Source organism: Lipophrys pholis (genome assembly GCF_963383615.2).
Source record: "Lipophrys pholis genome assembly, contig: SCAFFOLD_97, whole genome shotgun sequence".
NCBI classification, from domain to species: Eukaryota; Metazoa; Chordata; class Actinopteri; order Blenniiformes; family Blenniidae; genus Lipophrys; species Lipophrys pholis.
In genome coordinates, this window is record NW_028292200.1 from 60,050 (window position 1) to 81,710 (window position 21,661).

At 43.8% G+C, this 21,661-nt stretch overlaps 1 protein-coding gene and 2 long non-coding RNA genes across 4 annotated transcripts; all 3 read right to left on the bottom strand.

Moving 5' to 3' along the window:
* Positions 1-4,397: 4,397 nt before the first annotated feature.
* On the bottom strand, positions 4,398-5,060 carry LOC308128092. The gene is made up of 3 exons (XR_013936533.1): positions 4,906-5,060; positions 4,633-4,803; positions 4,398-4,514 (listed from the first exon to the last, which is right to left on the bottom strand). It is a non-coding gene; the product is annotated as an uncharacterized lncRNA (long non-coding RNA).
* A 5,944-nt stretch (positions 5,061-11,004) lies between these two features.
* Positions 11,005-11,904, bottom strand: LOC308128096. The gene is made up of 3 exons (XR_013936536.1): positions 11,694-11,904; positions 11,421-11,591; positions 11,005-11,302 (listed from the first exon to the last, which is right to left on the bottom strand). It is a non-coding gene; the product is annotated as an uncharacterized lncRNA (long non-coding RNA).
* A 275-nt stretch (positions 11,905-12,179) lies between these two features.
* LOC308128093 (uncharacterized protein) lies at positions 12,180-19,237 on the bottom strand. Of its 2 annotated transcripts, XR_013936534.1 has the most exons (8): positions 19,164-19,237; positions 17,328-17,480; positions 17,053-17,225; positions 16,820-16,935; positions 13,327-13,668; positions 13,054-13,224; positions 12,819-12,935; positions 12,180-12,593 (listed from the first exon to the last, which is right to left on the bottom strand). XR_013936534.1 is itself a non-coding variant. In XM_080493745.1 (4 exons), exons 1-4 carry the CDS (start codon positions 19,210-19,212, stop codon positions 16,876-16,878), a joined length of 435 nt encoding a protein of 144 aa, XP_080349871.1. In that variant the 5' UTR covers positions 19,213-19,237; the 3' UTR covers positions 15,361-16,875. The 2 variants fall into 2 exon arrangements, 1 of the variants encoding a protein (XP_080349871.1); XM_080493745.1 differs by lacking the exons at positions 12,180-12,593; positions 12,819-12,935; positions 13,054-13,224; positions 13,327-13,668 and having other exon boundaries at positions 15,361-16,935.
* Between the last annotated feature and the right edge of the window lie 2,424 nt (positions 19,238-21,661).

Below are 21,661 nucleotides of genomic sequence, written 5' to 3' on the forward strand. Positions count from 1 at the left end.
CTAATATCGGAGTTCATTTGGAATAGGAAAACACAGAGAATGCGTAAACATACCGTACAATGCCATTGTCGAAATGGGAGATTTTCCCTCCCTAACTTCCAATAGTACTAGTGGGCTGTGTTGGGATTTATGGTTGGATATTAGCATTAAATTATTGTAAGTAATGGATTACTGAAAGTAATAAATCACTGGAAGTAATTTCTGAAAAATTTAAATTATTAATGGAAGTAAACGGTCATTTACTCCTTACCAACTCTTAAAGTAATTGATTAAACACTTAAAGTTAATAAATTATCAAAAATAATTTATTAATAAAAAATTATTCATTTGCATAAATGTGTTATTTATCTATTAATAATAAAAAGGGGGGCACCACCAGATAAACTGGAAATAGCTAATACCATACTCTGACTACTCATGGTAGGAGTCTCTGCTCCGAGGACACAGTGTCTCTGACTACTCATGGTAGGAGTCTCTGCTCTGAGGACGCAGTGTCTCTGACTACTCATGGTAGGAGTCTCTGCTCCGAGGACGCAGTGTCTCTGACTACTCATGGTAGGAGTCTCTGCTCCGAGGACGCAGTGTCTCTGACTACTCATGGTAGGAGTCTCTGCTCCGAGGACGCAGTGTCTCTGACTACTCATGGTAGGAGTCTCTGCTCCGAGGACGCAGTGTCTCTGACTACTCATGGTAGGAGTCTCTGCTCCGAGGACGCCGTGTCTCTGACTACTCATGGTAGGAGTCTCTGCTCCGAGGACGCAGTGTCTCTGACTACTCATGGTAGGAGTCTCTGCTCCGAGGACGCAGTGTCTCTGACTACTCATGGTAGGAGTCTCTGCTCCGAGGACACAGTGTCTCTGACTACTCATGGTAGGAGTCTCTGCTCCGAGGACACAGTGTCTCTGACTACTCATGGTAGGAGTCACACGGAAGCTGTGTTTTGAAAAGAGCCAAAATGTTGTTAATGCCCAGGTGATGGTTCCACCTTTGGCTTACAACCCTATAGGATGCTGCTGATGCACAGGTGAGATGAACCTGTGACTTACACACCGATAGTCAATGCTGATTGCTCTAACTGTAACCTCTCAAGTTAACAGGGGGTTTTAGCACCTGGGATGAGTAATAGCTGTGTTAATGTACTTTTAACTTTACGCCAGAAAGAAAAGAAGATGCAGTAAAAAGGCTCTAACACTTCACAAACACAAGTGACTTTGTTTAGCAGTGCTGTAACGTGTTCTTCGAAAACTAAGTTCTGCCAGAAACCAAGTTATCGGTTGGACAACTCAAAAGACAATTCTGGATAAATTATGCAGACATTGTGACAATACTGTTTTTAAAACAGCCTCACACGGGGCACCATTATGTTGGGATTTATGGTTGGTTATTAGCATATAATTACTGAATGTAATAGATTACTGAAAGTAATAAATCACTGGAAGTAATTTATGAAAAATTGAAATTATTAATGGAAGTAAACGGTCATTTACTCCTTAACAACTCCTAAAGTAATTGAGTAATTACTTAAAAGTTAATAAATTATCAAAAATAATTTATTAATGAAAAATTCTTCATTTGAATAAATTTGTTATTTATGTATTAATAATAAATCGGGGCACCACCAGATAAACTGGAAATAGCTAATACCAAAATATCAGTCTCGTTTGTAAAAAGTTTAATTAAGTTAGTTAATATTTCTGGGTAAAATATAACAATCTTAAATAAAAAGGAAGGTGTGAGATCCGAGTACAGACTGTTACAAACCAGTGAATTATCAACAATAAATACACAATACTCACCAAGAAGCGTACAATTCAGCTAACAGGCGTTTAGTAACAAAATGTATTAATTCATAAATAATTCTGAAATCATCTCATAAATCTTTTTTTTTTTTTTCTTCTTTTTTTTCCTCCCTTGTCCTGATCGGCAGCTTGGGCCAACAATATGATGTGATCTAGAACCTTCGGAGTCAGAACAGTTTTTGGTCTTGAACAGGGAGAGACCTGGAGTCTCCTCCTGTTGCCTCCTCCGTCAGAAGTTGGTATGGCTGCTGGACACGACCGGGGGGGAACGCTCAAAGAGAGAGAGAAGAGAGGGGGAGGGGGGAACGCTCAAAGAGAGAGAGAAGAGAGGGGGAGGGGGGAACGCACAAAGAGAGAAAGAAGAGAGGGGGAGGGGGGGGACGCTCAAAGAGAGAGAGAAGAGAAAAGAGAGAAGAGAAGTTGAGGGGGGAGGGGTGAAGGGGATAACATACAATATCCTTGTTGTGCTACATATATTATTTGCAGTTATCACACTGATCCAAATACTTTACAACTGTTATTGGATTAATTGGGTGGACGCTGGCTCACGTCACCAGAATCCCCAAAAGAAGGAAGAAGGAAAAGAGAAGTAGTCCAAACTGTGTCCTGCTCGTCCAGCGGGCTGACTTTGGTTCTGTCCCTTGGACCTACTTGGTCCTCTCTTTACCGTCCCGAGGCAGCAGAGACGTGTGTCCCTCTCGGTGGCTGGGATAAGAAGTGGGGGACAGTTGGTAGAAAAGGTGTTTCACCAAGTGGACTTTTGGACCCCTGTGGTGTCCGGGTCAGGTTCTACCATTATCATTGGTTGCCAACCTGGAGGGTTGGAGACTTCCTGGGGTCTTTGCCTTCTTCCCTGCTGTTTTATGTCCTGTTCATTGTCCCTGGTGTCTCTCCTCTGGAGGAGAACCTCTGGAATCTTAAAGCCTAACAGCTGCGAACATACTAAATATACTCCAGTGGGAAGGATCCCAACACTCTGATTCAACCCCTAAATGCTTCAACTGGAACATTTGTCCTTCATTCTATCTCTTTAGGTGCATTGCTTCATACAAAACTTCTATTACTTAAACCTATTTCTCATTATTCTTCAAATCCAATAATCAAACACTCCTTTAAGATATGGACACAATTTCAAAGATTTTTTTTATTAAAAGATATTTCCATCCATGTCCCTATAACAAAGAACCACCTCTTTCAACCATCAATCCTGGACAGAGCGTTCGATGTCTGGGTTAGAGGAGGAGCCACTACCATTGAAAATGGGTTTGTTAATGACCCTTTTGATCAATTGACATCAGAAGTCAATATTCCACGGTCACATTTCTTCAGATATTTTCAGATCCCTAATTCTGTATCGACATTTATCTCCTCTTTTCCATCCACACCAACCAGCTCTCTCCGAGACTCTATTTTCAAATTGAATCCATCTTCTAAAGGGTCTATTGGACTTATTTCTTCTTTAATTAACTCTCACGATTTGAAACCTTTGAGCAGGTTGAAGAGTTGTTGGGAGGAAGTGTTGGGGTTAGAACTTTCTGAGAGAGTCTGGGAAGAAGCCGTAGGAAATATAAACTCTTCTTCCATCTGTTTAAGACATGCCGCGGTCCAATTCAAGGTTATGCATGGCCTCCACTGCTCCAGAATCCAACTATCTAAAATGGTTCCTGGTATTGATCCCTTGTGTGATCGTTGCAGGCAAGCAGCAGGTACTCTTACACATGTTTAGGTCCTGCTCAAACTAGAATGAAGCTGATACTCTCAACATTTACAGATGTCTTAAAAATGTCATTAAAGCCCGCTCCTATAACAGCCATTTTTGGGGTCATACCACCTGAGTTCAGTCGTCGGGCAAAAACTATGGTTGCTTTCGGGTCGCAAATATTGATTTTGTGTATCTCATATACCTACTACCTACTGGAGGGGGGTGGGGGGGTGGGGGGGGGGGGGGGGTCACTGTTCTGAATTGAAACATCATTGATGTTCATGTTTTTTGTTTGTATATAAACTTGGAAAAGAAACAATATAAAGACCTTGACAAAAAACAAAGTTGTACAATGATGTTCCCTTCATGTAGGCCAGGTTCCATCCATCCATCATCCATCCATTCATCCATCCATCCATCCATCCATCCATCCATCCATCCATCCATCCATCCATCCATCCATCCATCCATCCATCCATCCATCCATCCATCCATCCATCCATCCATTTTCTTCCTCTTCTCCGTTTCTGGGTGGTGGGGGTGTCAGTCTGAGCACTGTCACCCAGATCACATTGACCCATTAAGAACCTTCCTGAAGGTGGAGAGCCCACAGGAAGGTGGAGAGCCCACAGGAAGGTGGAGAGCCCACAGGAAGGTGGAGAGCCCACAGGAAGGTGGCGCCCGGCGTGGGACATGAACCCTCTACCTTGAGACTGAGAGTCTGATGCTCTACCTACTGAGCTCGCCGAGGACTTGTAGGGCAGGTTGTCCAGATAAATTAAGATGTGAATTGGTCAAAACTACTTGAGTACTTGATGAATAGTACAAACATGAAGCAACCAAGTTATTCATTCAATCTCTCAGGTAAACCTTGAAGCCATAAATTTAAAACTCACCGGCTCCTTGAAAGCATCGATCCTCCACTCCAGCACATTGAAACTCAGTATCACATTCATCTCGACCAGGAAAACAAATGAAACACTCCAAACCACTGTTTGTCTGAGGAGGCAGTTCTGGAACATTAAAGAATAAAGAGTGTTACTAGAAGATGAGGGGACAATTGAAAGAGTCTTTTACCGGTGGTGCCCCGAGGCCATGTGATTCAACAGACTAAACTTTCTTGGTTCTCACCAGGAGGAGGTCCTCCATTACACCCATCAGAGTCACAACATGTGGCAGCTGCCAGAACACTTGAAGAGGCTGAATCCAGTGAAAAGATGTGATTTCCTGTGTTTGGACACACGGAGGACGTTGCACAGCCTCGGAAGATTGTCTCTGTTGGAGGTTGTCCAAGTGTAGTGTCTACAGAGTGGAGAATGAGGCAGTAGTAGTTGGTGAGAAGCTGCCAGAACGTTGCAGTACATGTATTTCATTGAGGAATTCTAGAGAAGAAGAAAAGTCTACCTTGAATGGTGGCTGATATACACATGGTCTCTGAGGAGCAGGTCACTGGGGCTGTTGATGAACAGTCGCCATTGGAGCAACTCAGACACCGAAGAGGTGGAGGTGGGGTAGTAGTGGTTGGTGTTGGTGGGGCAGTAGTGGTTGGTGTTGGTGGGGTAGTAGTGGTTGTTCCATCATTACACAGTTGTCCTTGACAACAGGTTGGTCCACCAGTGATTGTACCAAAACTGTCCAGCAGTGGAAACATTCCCAGGTCTGGAGCAGCTTCACACACACTTTGAGATATACAACCAAACACTGGAGAATCACTGGAACTGCTCGCTGCTGTGGAAGAAGAAGAAAGGTTCCTGTAAACTGAAGTATCTGAGAGAACTGATTCCAAAAGTTGTACAATGATAATGCACTTTTGATGACTTTAGACTGAGAGGTGGATGGATTGGTCAGCCATATCATTTAAATCTCCAGCATAAGTCTAGAGGGGCAGCCATTCTAATGAACAAAAGCAGCCCCTTTGTGATGTCAAAGGCTGAAACAGATTCTTCAGGTCGCTCCAGAATCTTTGGAGGCAGGCTTTAGAACACTCCAGTAGGCCTTGCTAATGTTTTGACCCAGATTGGGACCATGACTCTTTTTTTACAAAGTTCTTTTCCTCCTTTCCAAACATGGACACACATCATCTCATTCTGGGCGGAGGTATGAGCGGTGCTACGTCACCTGCTTTAGGTCAAAGCTCATCTAGCGTTTCAATCAAATCCAAAACTGCTCATACAATTCAATCGTTCCTTGATATAAATGGAATAGCTGATGCTTGGCGCTTCTTGAACCCCAAATCTAAGTGTTATTCTTTTTTTCCACCTGTCCATGGTACATATTCATGTATTTATTAGTATTTTCTGGACAAAAGGCTTCTTCCATGGATAGTTAAATGTGAATATGAAGCAATAGTCGTATCTGACCATGCTCCTTTATTGATAACTTTCAGAGTGCCGACTTCTCATACTGCGTATCGTCCTTGGCACCTCAACTCAATTTTATTATCTGACGAAAACTTTAACTTCATATCATCAGAAATCACCTAATTTCTTAGTACAACAAAAACCCGGGGATGCTGCATCAACAGTCTGGGAGTGGATGAAGACATATCTTAGAGGACCAATGATCTCGTACAGTGTGAAACTCAGAGAGTCATTATTCAAGATTGGAAAAGTTGACCAATGATCATTTAGACCTGGATAGAATTTGTGCTGCTACTCCATCTAATGACTTATCGAAACAAAGATTTATTCTACAAACGAGATGAATAATGAATTTGTGGTGAGGCATAAAGATCATTGAGGAATCAACACCTGCTTTCACAAATTTTATTCCAAATGATATACGACAGAATCCCTGAAAGACTGATCTTTGCTCAGTTCATTTCTTAAAGAATTAAAGATCCCTAAGATTGATAATGAAGTTGCTACTGATCTGGAAAGACCATTTTCCACAGTAGAAGTGAGAAATGCTATAAACTCAATGCAAAACGGAACGTCTCCCGGCCCTGACAGATTTCCGAGCCAATTTTACAGACAGTTTTCCACCCAGCTTGCCCCTGCTCTGCCCCCTGTGTTTGAGGAATCCTTTACCAACTCCTCCCTCCCCCCAACAAGGCGCCAGGCGGTCATCTCGCTAATTCACAATCGATTCATTTGGACCTTTTTTCCCTGAAAGTTAACGCATGTAAATGTAAATATTTAGGAATTTGGATCACACATGATTTTATAGACATTATCAAAGCTAATTTCCCCCCATTATTGTGTCATTTAAATCAGGATCTGGAACGATGGAGTCTGCTGCCTTTATCATCAGGAGGTAGAATCAATGGAATTAAAATGAATGTGCTGCCTGAATTTCTCAGAGCATTACTCTGTTCTTGTCAAAAACGTTTTTTACTTCAATTGTTAAACTAATATCGGAGTTCATTTGGAATAGGAAAACACAGAGAATGCGTAAACATACCGTACAATGCCATTGTCGAAATGGGAGATTTTCCCTCCCTAACTTCCAATAGTACTAGTGGGCTGTGTTGGGATTTATGGTTGGATATTAGCATTAAATTATTGTAAGTAATGGATTACTGAAAGTAATAAATCACTGGAAGTAATTTCTGAAAAATTTAAATTATTAATGGAAGTAAACGGTCATTTACTCCTTACCAACTCTTAAAGTAATTGATTAAACACTTAAAGTTAATAAATTATCAAAAATAATTTATTAATAAAAAATTATTCATTTGCATAAATGTGTTATTTATCTATTAATAATAAAAAGGGGGGCACCACCAGATAAACTGGAAATAGCTAATACCATACTCTGACTACTCATGGTAGGAGTCTCTGCTCCGAGGACGCAGTGTCTCTGACTACTCATGGTAGGAGTCTCTGCTCCGAGGACACAGTGTCTCTGACTACTCATGGTAGGAGTCTCTGCTCCGAGGACGCAGTGTCTCTGACTACTCATGGTAGGAGTCTCTGCTCCGAGGACACAGTGTCTCTGACTACTCATGGTAGGAGTCTCTGCTCCGAGGACGCAGTGTCTCTGACTACTCATGGTAGGAGTCTCTGCTCCGAGGACGCAGTGTCTCTGACTACTCATGGTAGGAGTCTCTGCTCCGAGGATGCAGTGTCTCTGACTACTCATGGTAGGAGTCTCTGCTCCGAGGACACAGTGTCTCTGACTACTCATGGTAGGAGTCTCTGCTCCGAGGACGCAGTGTCTCTGACTACTCATGGTAGGAGTCTCTGCTCCGAGGACGCAGTGTCTCTGACTACTCATGGTAGGAGTCACGCTGAAGCTGTGTTTTGAAAAGAGCCAAAATGTTGTTAATGCCCAGGTGATGGTTCCACCTTTGGCTTACAACCCTATAGGATGCTGCTGATGCACAGGTGAGATGAACCTGTGACTTACACACCGATAGTCAATGCTGATTGCTCTAACTGTAACCTCTCAAGTTAACAGGGGGTTTTAGCACCTGGGATGAGTAATAGCTGTGTTAATGTACTTTTAACTTTACGCCAGAAAGAAAAGAAGATGCAGTAAAAAGGCTCTAACACTTCACAAACACAAGTGACTTTGTTTAGCAGTGCTGTAACGTGTTCTTCGAAAACTAAGTTCTGCCAGAAACCAAGTTATCGGTTGGACAACTCAAAAGACAATTCTGGATAAATTATGCAGACATTGTGACAATACTGTTTTTAAAACAGCCTCACACGGGGCACCATTATGTTGGGATTTATGGTTGGTTATTAGCATATAATTACTGAATGTAATAGATTACTGAAAGTAATAAATCACTGGAAGTAATTTATGAAAAATTTAAATTATTAATGGAAGTAAACGGTCATTTACTCCTTAACAACTCCTAAAGTAATTGAGTAATTACTTAAAAGTTAATAAATTATCAAAAATAATTTATTAATGAAAAATTCTTCATTTGAATAAATTTGTTATTTATGTATTAATAATAAATCGGGGCACCACCAGATAAACTGGAAATAGCTAATACCAAAATATCAGTCTCGTTTGTAAAAAGTTTAATTAAGTTAGTTAATATTTCTGGGTAAAATATAACAATCTTAAATAAAAAGGAAGGTGTGAGATCCGAGTACAGACTGTTACAAACCAGTGAATTATCAACAATAAATACACAATACTCACCAAGAATCGTACAATTCAGCTAACAGGCGTTTAGTAACAAAATGTATTAATTCATAAATAATTCTGAAATCATCTCATAAATCTTTTATTTTTTTTTCTTCTTTTTTTTCCTCCCTTGTCCTGATCGGCAGCTTGGGCCAACAATATGATGTGATCTAGAACCTTCGGAGTCAGAACAGTTTTTGGTCTTGAACAGTTAGAGACCTGGAGTCTCCTCCTGTTGCCTCCTCCGTCAGAAGTTGGTATGGCTGCTGGACACGACCGGGGGGGAACGCTCAAAGAGAGAGAGAAGAGAGGGGGAGGGGGGAACGCACAAAGAGAGAAAGAAGAGAGGGGGAGGGGGGGAACGCTCAAAGAGAGAGAGAAGAGAAAAGAGAGAAGAGAAGTTGAGGGGGGAGGGGGGAGGGGTGAAGGGGATAACATACAATATCCTTGTTGTGCTACATATATTATTTGCAGTTATCACACTGATCCAAATACTTTACAACTGTTATTGGATTAATTGGGTGGACGCTGGCTCACGTCACCAGAATCCCCAAAAGAAGGAAGAAGGAAAAGAGAAGTAGTCCAAACTGTGTCCTGCTCGTCCAGCGGGCTGACTTTGGTTCTGTCCCTTGGACCTACTTGGTCCTCTCTTTACCGTCCCGAGGCAGCAGAGACGTGTGTCCCTCTCGGTGGCTGGGATAAGAAGTGGGGGACAGTTGGTAGAAAAGGTGTTTCACCAAGTGGACTTTTGGACCCCTGTGGTGTCCGGGTCAGGTTCTACCATTATCATTGGTTGCCAACCTGGAGGGTTGGAGACTTCCTGAGGTCTTTGCCTTCTTCCCTGCTGTTTTATGTCCTGTTCATTGTCCCTGGTGTCTCTCCTCTGGAGGAGAACCTCTGGAATCTTAAAGCCTAACAGCTGCGAACATACTAAATATACTCCAGTGGGAAGGATCCCAACACTCTGATTCAACCCCTAAATGCTTCAACTGGAACATTTGTCCTTCATTCTATCTCTTTAGGTGCATTGCTTCATACAAAACTTCTATTACTTAAACCTATTTCTCAATATTCTTCAAATCCAATAATCAAACACTCCTTTAAGATATGGACACAATTTCAAAGATGTTTTTTATTAAAAGATATTTCCATCCATGTCCCTATAACAAAGAACCACCTCTTTCAACCATCAATCCTGGACAGAGCGTTCGATGTCTGGGTTAGAGGAGGAGCCACTACCATTGAAAATGGGTTTGTTAATGACCCTTTTGATCAATTGACATCAGAAGTCAATATTCCACGGTCACATTTCTTCAGATATTTTCAGATCCCTAATTCTGTATCGACATTTATCTCCTCTTTTCCATCCACACCAACCAGCTCTCTCCGAGACTCTATTTTCAAATTGAATCCATCTTCTAAAGGGTCTATTGGACTTATTTCTTCTTTAATTAACTCTCACGATTTGAAACCTTTGAGCAGGTTGAAGAGTTGTTGGGAGGAAGTGTTGGGGTTAGAACTTTCTGAGAGAGTCTGGGAAGAAGCCGTAGGAAATATAAACTCTTCTTCCATCTGTTTAAGACATGCCGCGGTCCAATTCAAGGTTATGCATGGCCTCCACTGCTCCAGAATCCAACTATCTAAAATGGTTCCTGGTATTGATCCCTTGTGTGATCGTTGCAGGCAAGCAGCAGGTACTCTTACACATGTTTAGGTCCTGCTCAAACTAGAATGAAGCTGATACTCTCAACATTTACAGATGTCTTAAAAATGTCATTAAAGCCCGCTCCTATAACAGCCATTTTTGGGGTCATACCACCTGAGTTCAGTCGTCGGGCAAAAACTATGGTTGCTTTCGGGTCGCAAATATTGATTTTGTGTATCTCATATACCTACTACCTACTGGAGGGGGGTGGGGGGGGGGGGGGGGGTCACTGTTCTGAATTGAAACATCATTGATGTTCATGTTTTTTGTTTGTATATAAACTTGGAAAAGAAACAATATAAAGACCTTGACAAAAAACAAAGTTGTACAATGATGTTCCCTTCATGTAGGCCAGGTTCCATCCATCCATCCATCCATCCATCCATCCATCCATCCATTCATCCATCCATCCATCCATCCATCCATCCATCCATCCATCCATCCATCCATCCATCCATCCATCCATCCATCCATCCATCCATCCATTTTCTTCCTCTTCTCCGTTTCTGGGTGGTGGGGGTGTCAGTCTGAGCACCGACACCCAGATCACATTGACCCATTAAGAACCTTCCTGAAGGTGGAGAGCCCACAGGAAGGTGGAGAGCCCACAGGAAGGTGGAGAGCCCACAGGAAGGTGGAGAGCCCACAGGAAGGTGTATAGCCCACAGGAAGGTGGCGCCCGGCGTGGGACATGAACCCTCTACCTTGAGACTGAGAGTCTGACGCTCTACCAGCTGAGCTCGCCGGGGACTTGTAGGGCAGGTTGTCCAGATAAATTAAGACGTGAATTGGTCAAAACTACTTGAGTACTTGATGAATAGTACAAACATGAAGCAACCAAGTTATTCATTCAATCTCTCAGGTAAACCTTGAAGCCATAAATTTAAAACTCACCGGCTCCTTGAAAGCATCGATCCTCCACTCCAGCACATTGAAACTCAGTATCACATTCATCTCGACCAGGAAAACAAATGAAACACTCCAAACCACTGTTTGTCTGAGGAGGCAGTTCTGGAACATTAAAGAATAAAGAGTGTTACTAGAAGATGAGGGGACAATTGAAAGAGTCTTTTACCGGTGGTGCCCCGAGGCCATGTGATTCAACAGACTAAACTTTCTTGGTTCTCACCAGGAGGAGGTCCTCCATTACACCCATCAGAGTCACAACATGTGGCAGCTGCCAGAACACTTGAAGAGGCTGAATCCAGTGAAAAGATGTGATTTCCTGTGTTTGGACACACGGAGGACGTTGCACAGCCTCGGAAGATTGTCTCTGTTGGAGGTTGTCCAAGTGTAGTGTCTACAGAGTGGAGAATGAGGCCGTAGTAGTTGGTGAGAAGCTGCCAGAACGTTGCAGTACATGTATTTCATTGAGGAATTCTAGAGAAGAAGAAAAGTCTACCTTGAATGGTGGCTGATATACACATGGTCTCTGAGGAGCAGGTCACTGGGGCTGTTGATGAACAGTCGCCATTGGAGCAACTCAGACACCGAAGAGGTGGAGGTGGGGTAGTAGTGGTTGGTGTTGGTGGGGCAGTAGTGGTTGTTGTTGGGGCAGTAGTGGTTGTAGTTGGGGCAGTCGTGGTTGTGGTTGGTGGGGCAGTAGTGGTTGTAGTTGGGGCAGTAGTGGTTGTGGTTTGTGGGGCAGTAGTGGTTGTAGTTGGGGCAGTAGTGGTTGTAGTTGGGGCAGTCGTGGTTGTAGTTTGTGCAGTTGTGGTTGTGGTTGGTGGGGCAGTAGTGGTTGTAGTTGGTGGGGCAGTAGTGGTTGTGGTTGGGGCAGTAGTGGTTGTAGTTTGTGCAGTCGTGGTTGTGGTTGGTGGGGCAGTAGTGGTTGTAGTTGGGGCAGTTGTGGTTGTGGTTGGTGGGGCAGTAGTGGTTGTAGTTGGTGGGGCAGTAGTGGTTGTGGTTGGGGCAGTAGTGGTTGTAGTTAGGGCAGTTGTGGTTGTGGTTGGGGCAGTAGTGGTTGTAGTTGGGGCAGTAGTGGTTGTAGTTGGGGCAGTTGTGGTAGTGGTTGGTGGGGGAGTAGTGGTTGTAGTTAGGGCAGTCGTGGTTGTAGTTGGTGGAGCAGTAGTGGTTGTAGTTGGGGCAGTAGTGGTTGTAGTTGGTGGGTCAGTAGTGGTTGTAGTTGGTGGGGCAGTAGTGGTTGTTCCATCATTACACAGTTGTCCTTGACAACAGGTTGGTCCACTGGTGATTGTACCAAAACTGTCCAGCAGTGGAAACATTCCCAGGTCTGGAGCAGCTTCACACACACTTTGAGATATACAACCAAACACTGGAGAATCACTGGAACTGCTCGCTGCTGTGGAAGAAGAAGAAAGGTTCCTGTAAACTGAAGTATCTGAGAGAACTGATTCCAAAAGTTGTACAATGATGTTCCCTTCATGTAGATCAGGTTGTCCAGATAAATTAAGATGTGAATTGGTCAAAACTACTTGAGTACTTGATGAATAGTACAAACATGAAGCAACCAAGTTATTCATTCAATCTCTCAGGTAAACCTTGAAGCCATAAATTTAAAACTCACCGGCTCCTTGAAAGCATCGATCCTCCACTCCAGCACATTGAAACTCAGTATCACATTCATCTCGACCAGGAAAACAAATGAAACACTCCAAACCACTGTTTGTCTGAGGAGGCAGTTCTGGAACATTAAAGAATAAAGAGTGTTACTAGAAGATGAGGGGACAATTGAAAGAGTCTTTTACCGGTGGTGCCCCGAGGCCATGTGATTCAACAGACTAAACTTTCTTGGTTCTCACCAGGAGGAGGTCCTCCATTACACCCATCAGAGTCACAACATGTGGCAGCTGCCAGAACACTTGAAGAGGCTGAATCCAGTGAAAAGATGTGATTTCCTGTGTTTGGACACACGGAGGACGTTGCACAGCCTCGGAAGATTGTCTCTGTTGGAGGTTGTCCAAGTGTAGTGTCTACAGAGTGGAGAATGAGGCAGTAGTAGTTGGTGAGAAGCTGCCAGAACGTTGCAGTACATGTATTTCATTGAGGAATTCTAGAGAAGAAGAAAAGTCTACCTTGAATGGTGGCTGATATACACATGGTCTCTGAGGAGCAGGTCACTGGGGCTGTTGATGAACAGTCGCCATTGGAGCAACTCAGACACCGAAGAGGTGGAGGTGGGGTAGTAGTGGTTGGTGTTGGTGGGGCAGTAGTGGTTGTTGTTGGGGCAGTAGTGGTTGTAGTTGGGGCAGTAGTGGTTGTTCCATCATTACACAGTTGTCCTTGACAACAGGTTGGTCCACTGGTGATTGTACCAAAACTGTCCAGCAGTGGAAACATTCCCAGGTCTGGAGCAGCTTCACACACACTTTGAGATATACAACCAAACACTGGAGAATCACTGGAACTGCTCGCTGCTGTGGAAGAAGAAGAAAGGTTCCTGTAAACTGAAGTATCTGAGAGAACTGATTCCAAAAGTTGTACAATGATAATGCACTTTTGATGACTTTAGACTGAGAGGTGGATGGATTGGTCAGCCATATCATTTAAATCTCCAGCATAAGTCTAGAGGGGCAGCCATTCTAATGAACAAAAGCAGCCCCTTTGTGATGTCAAAGGCTGAAACAGATTCTTCAGGTCGCTCCAGAATCTTTGGAGGCAGGCTTTAGAACACTCCAGTAGGCCTTGCTAATGTTTTGACCCAGATTGGGACCATGACTCTTTTTTTACAAAGTTCTTTTCCTCCTTTCCAAACATGGACACACATCATCTCATTCTGGGCGGAGGTATGAGCGGTGCTACGTCACCTGCTTTAGGTCAAAGCTCATCTAGCGTTTCAATCAAATCCAAAACTGCTCATACAATTCAATCGTTCCTTGATATAAATGGAATAGCTGATGCTTGGCGCTTCTTGAACCCCAAATCTAAGTGTTATTCTTTTTTTCCACCTGTCCATGGTACATATTCATGTATTTATTAGTATTTTCTGGACAAAAGGCTTCTTCCATGGATAGTTAAATGTGAATATGAAGAAGTCAGAACAGTTTTTGGTCTTGAACAGGGAGAGACCTGGAGTCTCCTCCTGTTGCCTCCTCCGTCAGAAGTTGGTATGGCTGCTGGACACGACCGGGGGGGAACGCTCAAAGAGAGAGAGAAGAGAGGGGGAGGGGGGGAACGCACAAAGAGAGAGAGAAGAGAGGGGGAGGGGGGAACGCTCAAAGAGAGAGAGAAGAGAGGGGGAGGGGGGAACGCTCAAAGAGAGAGAGAAGAGAGGGGGAGGGGGGAACGCTCAAAGAGAGAGAGAAGAGAGGGGGGGGGGGAGGGGGGGGGACGCTCAAAGAGAGAGAGAAGAGAGGGGGAGGGGGGAACGCACAAAGAGAGAGAGAAGAGAAAAGAGAGAAGAGAAGTTGAGGGGGGAGGGGGGAGGGGTGAAGGGGATAACATACAATATCCTTGTTGTGCTACATATATTATTTGCAGTTATCACACTGATCCAAATACTTTACAACTGTTATTGGATTAATTGGGTGGACGCTGGCTCACGTCACCAGAATCCCCAAAAGAAGGAAGAAGGAAAAGAGAAGAAGTCCAAACTGTGTCCTGCTCGTCCAGCGGGCTGACTTTGGTTCTGTCCCTTGGACCTACTTGGTCCTCTCTTTACCGTCCCGAGGCAGCAGAGACGTGTGTCCCTCTCGGTGGCTGGGATAAGAAGTGGGGGACAGTTGGTAGAAAAGGTGTTTCACCAAGTGGACTTTTGGACCCCTGTGGTGTCCGGGTCAGGTTCTACCATTATCATTGGTTGCCAACCTGGAGGGTTGGAGACTTCCTGAGGTCTTTGCCTTCTTCCCTGCTGTTTTATGTCCTGTTCATTGTCCCTGGTGTCTCTCCTCTGGAGGAGAACCTCTGGAATCTTAAAGCCTAACAGCTGCGAACATACTAAATATACTCCAGTGGGAAGGATCCCAACACTCTGATTCAACCCCTAAATGCTTCAACTGGAACATTTGTCCTTCATTCTATCTCTTTAGGTGCATTGCTTCATACAAAACTTCTATTACTTAAACCTATTTCTCATTATTCTTCAAATCCAATAATCAAACACTCCTTTAAGATATGGACACAATTTCAAAGATGTTTTTTATTAAAAGATATTTCCATCCATGTCCCTATAACAAAGAACCACCTCTTTCAACCATCAATCCTGGACAGAGCGTTCGATGTCTGGGTTAGAGGAGGAGCCACTACCATTGAAAATGGGTTTGCTAATGACCCTTTTGATCAATTGACATCAGAAGTCAATATTCCACGGTCACATTTCTTCAGATATTTTCAGATCCCTAATTCTGTATCGACATTTATCTCCTCTTTTCCATCCACACCAACCAGCTCTCTCCGAGACTCTATTTTCAAATTGAATCCATCTTCTAAAGGGTCTATTGGACTTATTTCTTCTTTAATTAACTCTCACGATTTGAAACCTTTGAGCAGGTTGAAGAGTTGTTGGGAGGAAGTGTTGGGGTTAGAACTTTCTGAGAGAGTCTGGGAAGAAGCCGTAGGAAATATAAACTCTTCTTCCATCTGTTTAAGACATGCCGCGGTCCAATTCAAGGTTATGCATGGCCTCCACTGCTCCAGAATCCAACTATCTAAAATGGTTCCTGGTATTGATCCCTTGTGTGATCGTTGCAGGCAAGCAGCAGGTACTCTTACACATGTTTAGGTCCTGCTCAAACTAGAATGAAGCTGATACTCTCAACATTTACAGATGTCTTAAAAATGTCATTAAAGCCCGCTCCTATAACAGCCATTTTTGGGGTCATACCACCTGAGTTCAGTCGTCGGGCAAAAACTATGGTTGCTTTCGGGTCGCAAATATTGATTTTGTGTATCTCATATACCTACTACCTACTGGAGGGGGGTGGGGGGGTGGGGGGTGGGGGGGGGTCACTGTTCTGAATTGAAACATCATTGATGTTCATGTTTTTTGTTTGTATATAAACTTGGAAAAGAAACAATATAAAGACCTTGACAAAAAACAAAGTTGTACAATGATGTTCCCTTCATGTAGGCCAGGGGTTCCATCCATCCATCATCCATCCATCCATTCATCCATCCATCCATCCATCCATCATCCATCCATCCATCCATCCATCCATCCATTTTCTTCCTCTTCTCCGTTTCTGGGTGGTGGTGGTGTCAGTCTGAGCACCGTCACCCAGATCACATTGCACCATTAAGAACCTTCCTGAAGGTGGAGAGCCCACAGGAAGGTGGAGAGCCCACAGGAAGGTGGAGAGCCCACAGGAAGGTGGAGACCCCACAGGAAGGTGGAGACCCCACAGGAAGGTGGCGCCCGGCGTGGGACATGAACCCTCTACCTTGAGACTGAGAGTCTGACGCTCTACCAGCTGAGCTCGCCGGGGACTTGTAGGGCAGGTTGTCCAGATAAATTAAGATGTGAATTGGTCAAAACTACTTGAGTACTTGATGAATAGTACAAACATGAAGCAACCAAGTTATTCATTCAATCTCTCAGGTAAACCTTGAAGCCATAAATTTAAAACTCACCGGCTCCTTGAAAGCATCGATCCTCCACTCCAGCACATTGAAACTCAGTATCACATTCATCTCGACAGGAAAACAAATGAAACACTCCAAACCACTGTTTGTCTGAGGAGGCAGTTCTGGAACATTAAAGAATAAAGAGTGTTACTAGAGATGAGGGGACAATTGAAAGAGTCTTTTACCGGTGGTGCCCCGAGGCCATGTGATTCAACAGACTAAACTTTCTTGGTTCTCACCAGGAGGAGGTCCTCCATTACACCCATCAGAGTCACAACATGTGGCAGCTGCCAGAACACCTTGAAGAGGCTGAATCCAGTGAAAAGATGTGATTTCCTGTGTTTGGACACACGGAGGACGTTGGCACAGCCTCGGAAGATTGTCTCTGTTGGAGGTTGTCCAAGTGTAGTGTCTACAGAGTGGAGAATGAGGCAGTAGTAGTTGGTGAGAAGCTGCCAGAACGTTGCAGTACATGTATTTCATTGAGGAATTCTAGAGAAGAAGAAAAGTCTACCTGAATGGTGGCTGATATACACATGGTCTCTGAGGAGCAGGTCACTGGGGCTGTTGATGAACAGTCGCCATTGGAGCAACTCAGACACCGAAGAGGTGGAGGTGGGGTAGTAGTGGTTGGTGTTGGGGCAGTAGTGGTTGATGGGGCTTGAGACTGAAGAGAAAACAGGAAAAGGTTCATCACCTTATCACATCGTAATCAATAATCTTCTTTTTTTTGGTTCTTGTTTTGTTAGAAAACAGTAAAATATGAAGTAAAGAGGATCACAATCAATCCCTGAGGAACTCCAAACCTTATTTCCACTGATAAAGACAGAAACATTGTGATAAATTAATATCGAACATTAAAAGTCCTTTTTTCCATTTGGTTTTCAAACAGTTTTCAGAATAAAACTGTAAAATATGAAGTAAAGAGAACCCAGAGTCGTTCCCTGAGGAACTCCAGATATTGTTTTCAGTGACAAACACACAAATAACATCAAGATATGCAGGAATGTCAAATTTCACGCTGATTTAAAAAAAAAAAAAAAAGATGAAGTAAAGAGGTCCTGGAGTTTTCCCTGAGGAACTTTAAGTTCATTAAAAAGATAAACGATGATAAGCCACACTAAAAATGTGAAAGTCACTTTCTTCCAACTGGTTTTTAAACTGTTCTTTGGTAGAAAACTGTCAAAGATGAAGTGAAGAGGCCTCCAGGGTGGATCCCTGAGGAACTCCAAACAGAACGTCACTTCACTAAAACATCCAAATGACAACGAAGCTCCATTCAATGGAAAACCTTTTTCCATCTGCTTTTTATAGACAGTCAAATATGAATCCCCTGGGACTCCAAACGTTGTTTTCGATGACAATCACACCAAAATAAAATAGAATGTAAAAACATCCAATTTCAAAATAGTGTGGAGGACTGAGAGTCCGTCACCGAGGAAGTCCAAGTCTTATTTAGCAGAGAAAAATACAAAATCACAAGAAAACCACACTGAAAAACATTTCCCAACTTTTCTTTAGTAGGAAAACTGTCAGATATGAAGTGAAGAGGCTCCAGAGGAGCTCCAGAGGAGCTCCAGAGGAGCTCCAGAGGTGCTCCAGAGGAGCTCCAGAGGAGCTCCAGAAGAGCTCCCTGAGGGACTCCAAACGTCATTTGAATTCATGAAGATAAATTAGATGAAAAAATGACTTGTCAGATTGTTTTGATCTTTTAGGATTTCTTTCTTGGACAAATCTAGAAGTATTCCTCCAGCCACCTTATCAAACCACCGTAAGAAGGCCAGCTCAGGAGGAGGACAGGTCAGGAGGACAGGTCAGGAGGACAGGTCAGGAGGACAGGTCAGGAGGAGGACAGCTCAGGAGGAGGACAGCTCAGGAGGACAGGTCAGGAGGACAGGTCAGGAGGAGGACAGGTCAGGAGGAGGACAGGTCAGGAGGAGGACAGCTCAGGAGGAGGACAGCTCAGGAGAGGACAGCTCAGGAGGACAGGTCAGAGGACAGGTCAGGAGGGGGAGCTCAGGAGGACAGGTCAGGAGGAGGACAGGTCAGGAGGACAGGTCAGGAGGAGGACAGCTCAGGAGGACAGGTCAGGAGGAGGACAGGTCAGGAGGAGGACAGGTCAGGAGGAGGACAGGTCAGGGAGGACAGGTCAGGAGGAGGACAGCTCAGGAGGAGACAGGTCAGGATGACAGGTCAGGAGGAGGACAGCTCAGGAGGAGGACAGGTCAGGAGGACAGGTCAGGAGGACAGGTCAGGAGGACAGGTCAGGAGGAGGACAGGTCAGGAGGACAGGTCAGGAGGAGGACAGGTCAGAGAAGTATCCCGATAAGAGGAGAATAAAGCAGGTTACCTCTGCTGGACGCCGCCCAGAGGAGAGTCAGAGGAAGTATCAACCTCATGGTGAGGAATCTTCGACCACCTTCACTGGATGAATGAAAGAATAATAATGCTGACCTAATATATCCTCTGCATGAGGGACACTCCCAGGAGAACCACAACGTCACCTTCCAAACACTGTCGGTTCCACGCCCCGCGTTATTGTCTCTTCTCTTCCAAACACTCTTTGTTGCTCCATGTCAACAGATTCCTGACTGATCCTTCATCAACACAACGCCGAGTACCAAGGCTGGACCAGAACCATCGAGAGGTACAATGGAAATCAGCTTTCAAAGACGGACACAGAAATATAATCACAGCTTTTCCTCCACTCATAATAGGATACTCTAATGGAGGCAGTAATCTCAATGATTACACAGTAATTTAGGTATTCAACTCTTTATCAACACCAAGTCTGGAAATATGGGCTCCATTTTACTGTGAAATTACTTCACTAATGAAGTTTATTTAAGGAGCTTAAACAGTAAATATGGTCAAATAACAGCTTAAGATGAGTTAAACGTGACAAGTAAAAGAAAAGAATATGAAAAAGTACTACAAAACCAAAGAATAGGTAACTGCTGAAAAACGCTATAAACTGATCAAAATGGCTAAAAACTGTTAATAACAGTTTAAACCGCTTAAAAAGGCAAAATAAAGATAATAGTTCAGACTTCACAAGGAAAATCAAAACTCCTGGAAACTTCTTGAAAATGATACAAACGGCTAAAAAGAACCGCTAAGGAACTGCTAATACGGTTTTAAACAGCTAAAAAACTTTAAAAGTTCTCTAGAAATACCTGGAATCTACCTAACAAGCTCTAAAACGGCTGAAGTCGGGACTTAAGTCAGGACTTAAGTCAGGACGGTAAAACGGGCGGCGGCGTTCCGACGGAACAATGTGACGCCGCGCCCGTTGTCGTCCACGCGGTAGTTGACATTTAATTACCAGCAAGAATGGACGACATGTTTTTACGAGACTTTGGCACGTCGGCCACACCTCGCTTACGTCTGTGTAATTACCGCTAAAAATAAACTGCTATTGACAGTTCTGCAGATAGAACCTTATACAAACTCATCCCAACGGCTTTGGACGGGAGAAAAGGACAAAACAAAAGCTTAAAGTGGCTGAAAACCGCTAAAAACTACTGAAAATAAAAGATAAGAAACCTCAGACGATAGAGACAGACGGCTGGAGAAGCTCAAATATCTGAGAATAAAAACTTCAAATTGGCTGAAAAGTAATAAGAATTAATAACTACTAGTTTAAAGTGGCTCCAAATTGGAAAACAATTAAACGAAACATCAGAAAAGCTTCAGACTAAATGAGCTAGAACCCCAGAAGAACAGCTGAGAACTGCTCAGAGAGCTCAGCGTAGTACCGGAAGCTGAAGCGCAGTACAAACATTTTGATATCGCTGCACAGTGCTAATTATCAGCAGTGTTATGGAATACTTGGAGGAACTGCAATTACAGAGGAATTCTCTGAGGACAATAAAACGGGCGGCGGCGTTCCGACGGAAACAATGTGACGCCGCGCCCGTTGTCGTCCGCACGGTTATTGATATTTTTACTGGCAGCAGAATTGGACTCTCCACATTTCACCGAGACGTTCGGAGCACCGGCCGCGCCTCGCTTACCGCTGTGTACTTATTACTTGTGAACTGCTAAAAATAAACTGCTCATACTTCTTTAAAAAGTCCTTTCAATTCTTACTTTTCACATTTTCCCCACTTTTCTACCACGTTGTGCTTTTAGATCCTTTTAGAACCCTTTAGATCCTTTTTAGAACCCTTTAGATCATTTTAGAACTTTAGATCCTTTTAGATCCTTTTAGATCCCTGTAGGTCCCTTTAGAAACCCTTTAGAACCCTTTAGATCCTGTAGATCCGTTCGTCTTTTGTTTTTTGCCAAATAGATCTTAACTTCTTCAGCTTTCATTGTTTTAGCTCTTTGAAGCAGGTCCAGTGGCTTTGAATCCCTTTGATCTTTTTCCAGATGTTCTGCTCATGTGAAACGCTCTGTAGCTTCTGACAGACGTCTGCTCGTCTCTCAGCCTGAGACTTCCTGTTGTCCTCTGGTTGACTCTGCGGTCATCACCTCGGAGACAATTAGTGAGCGTCCATTGGACATTTTGAGACTGAGGGACCAGACGGCGCGCCCCCTTGTGGTGAAGAGGAGAAGGAGGGACCAAGAATCCTCGACTGTGATTGGCCCAGAAGAAGCAGAAGTGATGATGGACAGGACGTGACGGGCTTCGTCTGTGAGGAGGAAATGCCCCTCGGGGTAAAAACAATTCTGGAACGGAGAGACACTCTTTTCAAAAGGCCTCACGGTCCAGAAGAACCCGGTCGGTTCTGGTGTGGAACACCGGGTGTTTTATTAGTCGGTGGCTGGAACAGAAAGAGAGGAACGTTAGAGCTGCTCTCTCTCTCTCCTCTCACTCGCTCTCTCTCTCCCTCCTCTCTTTCT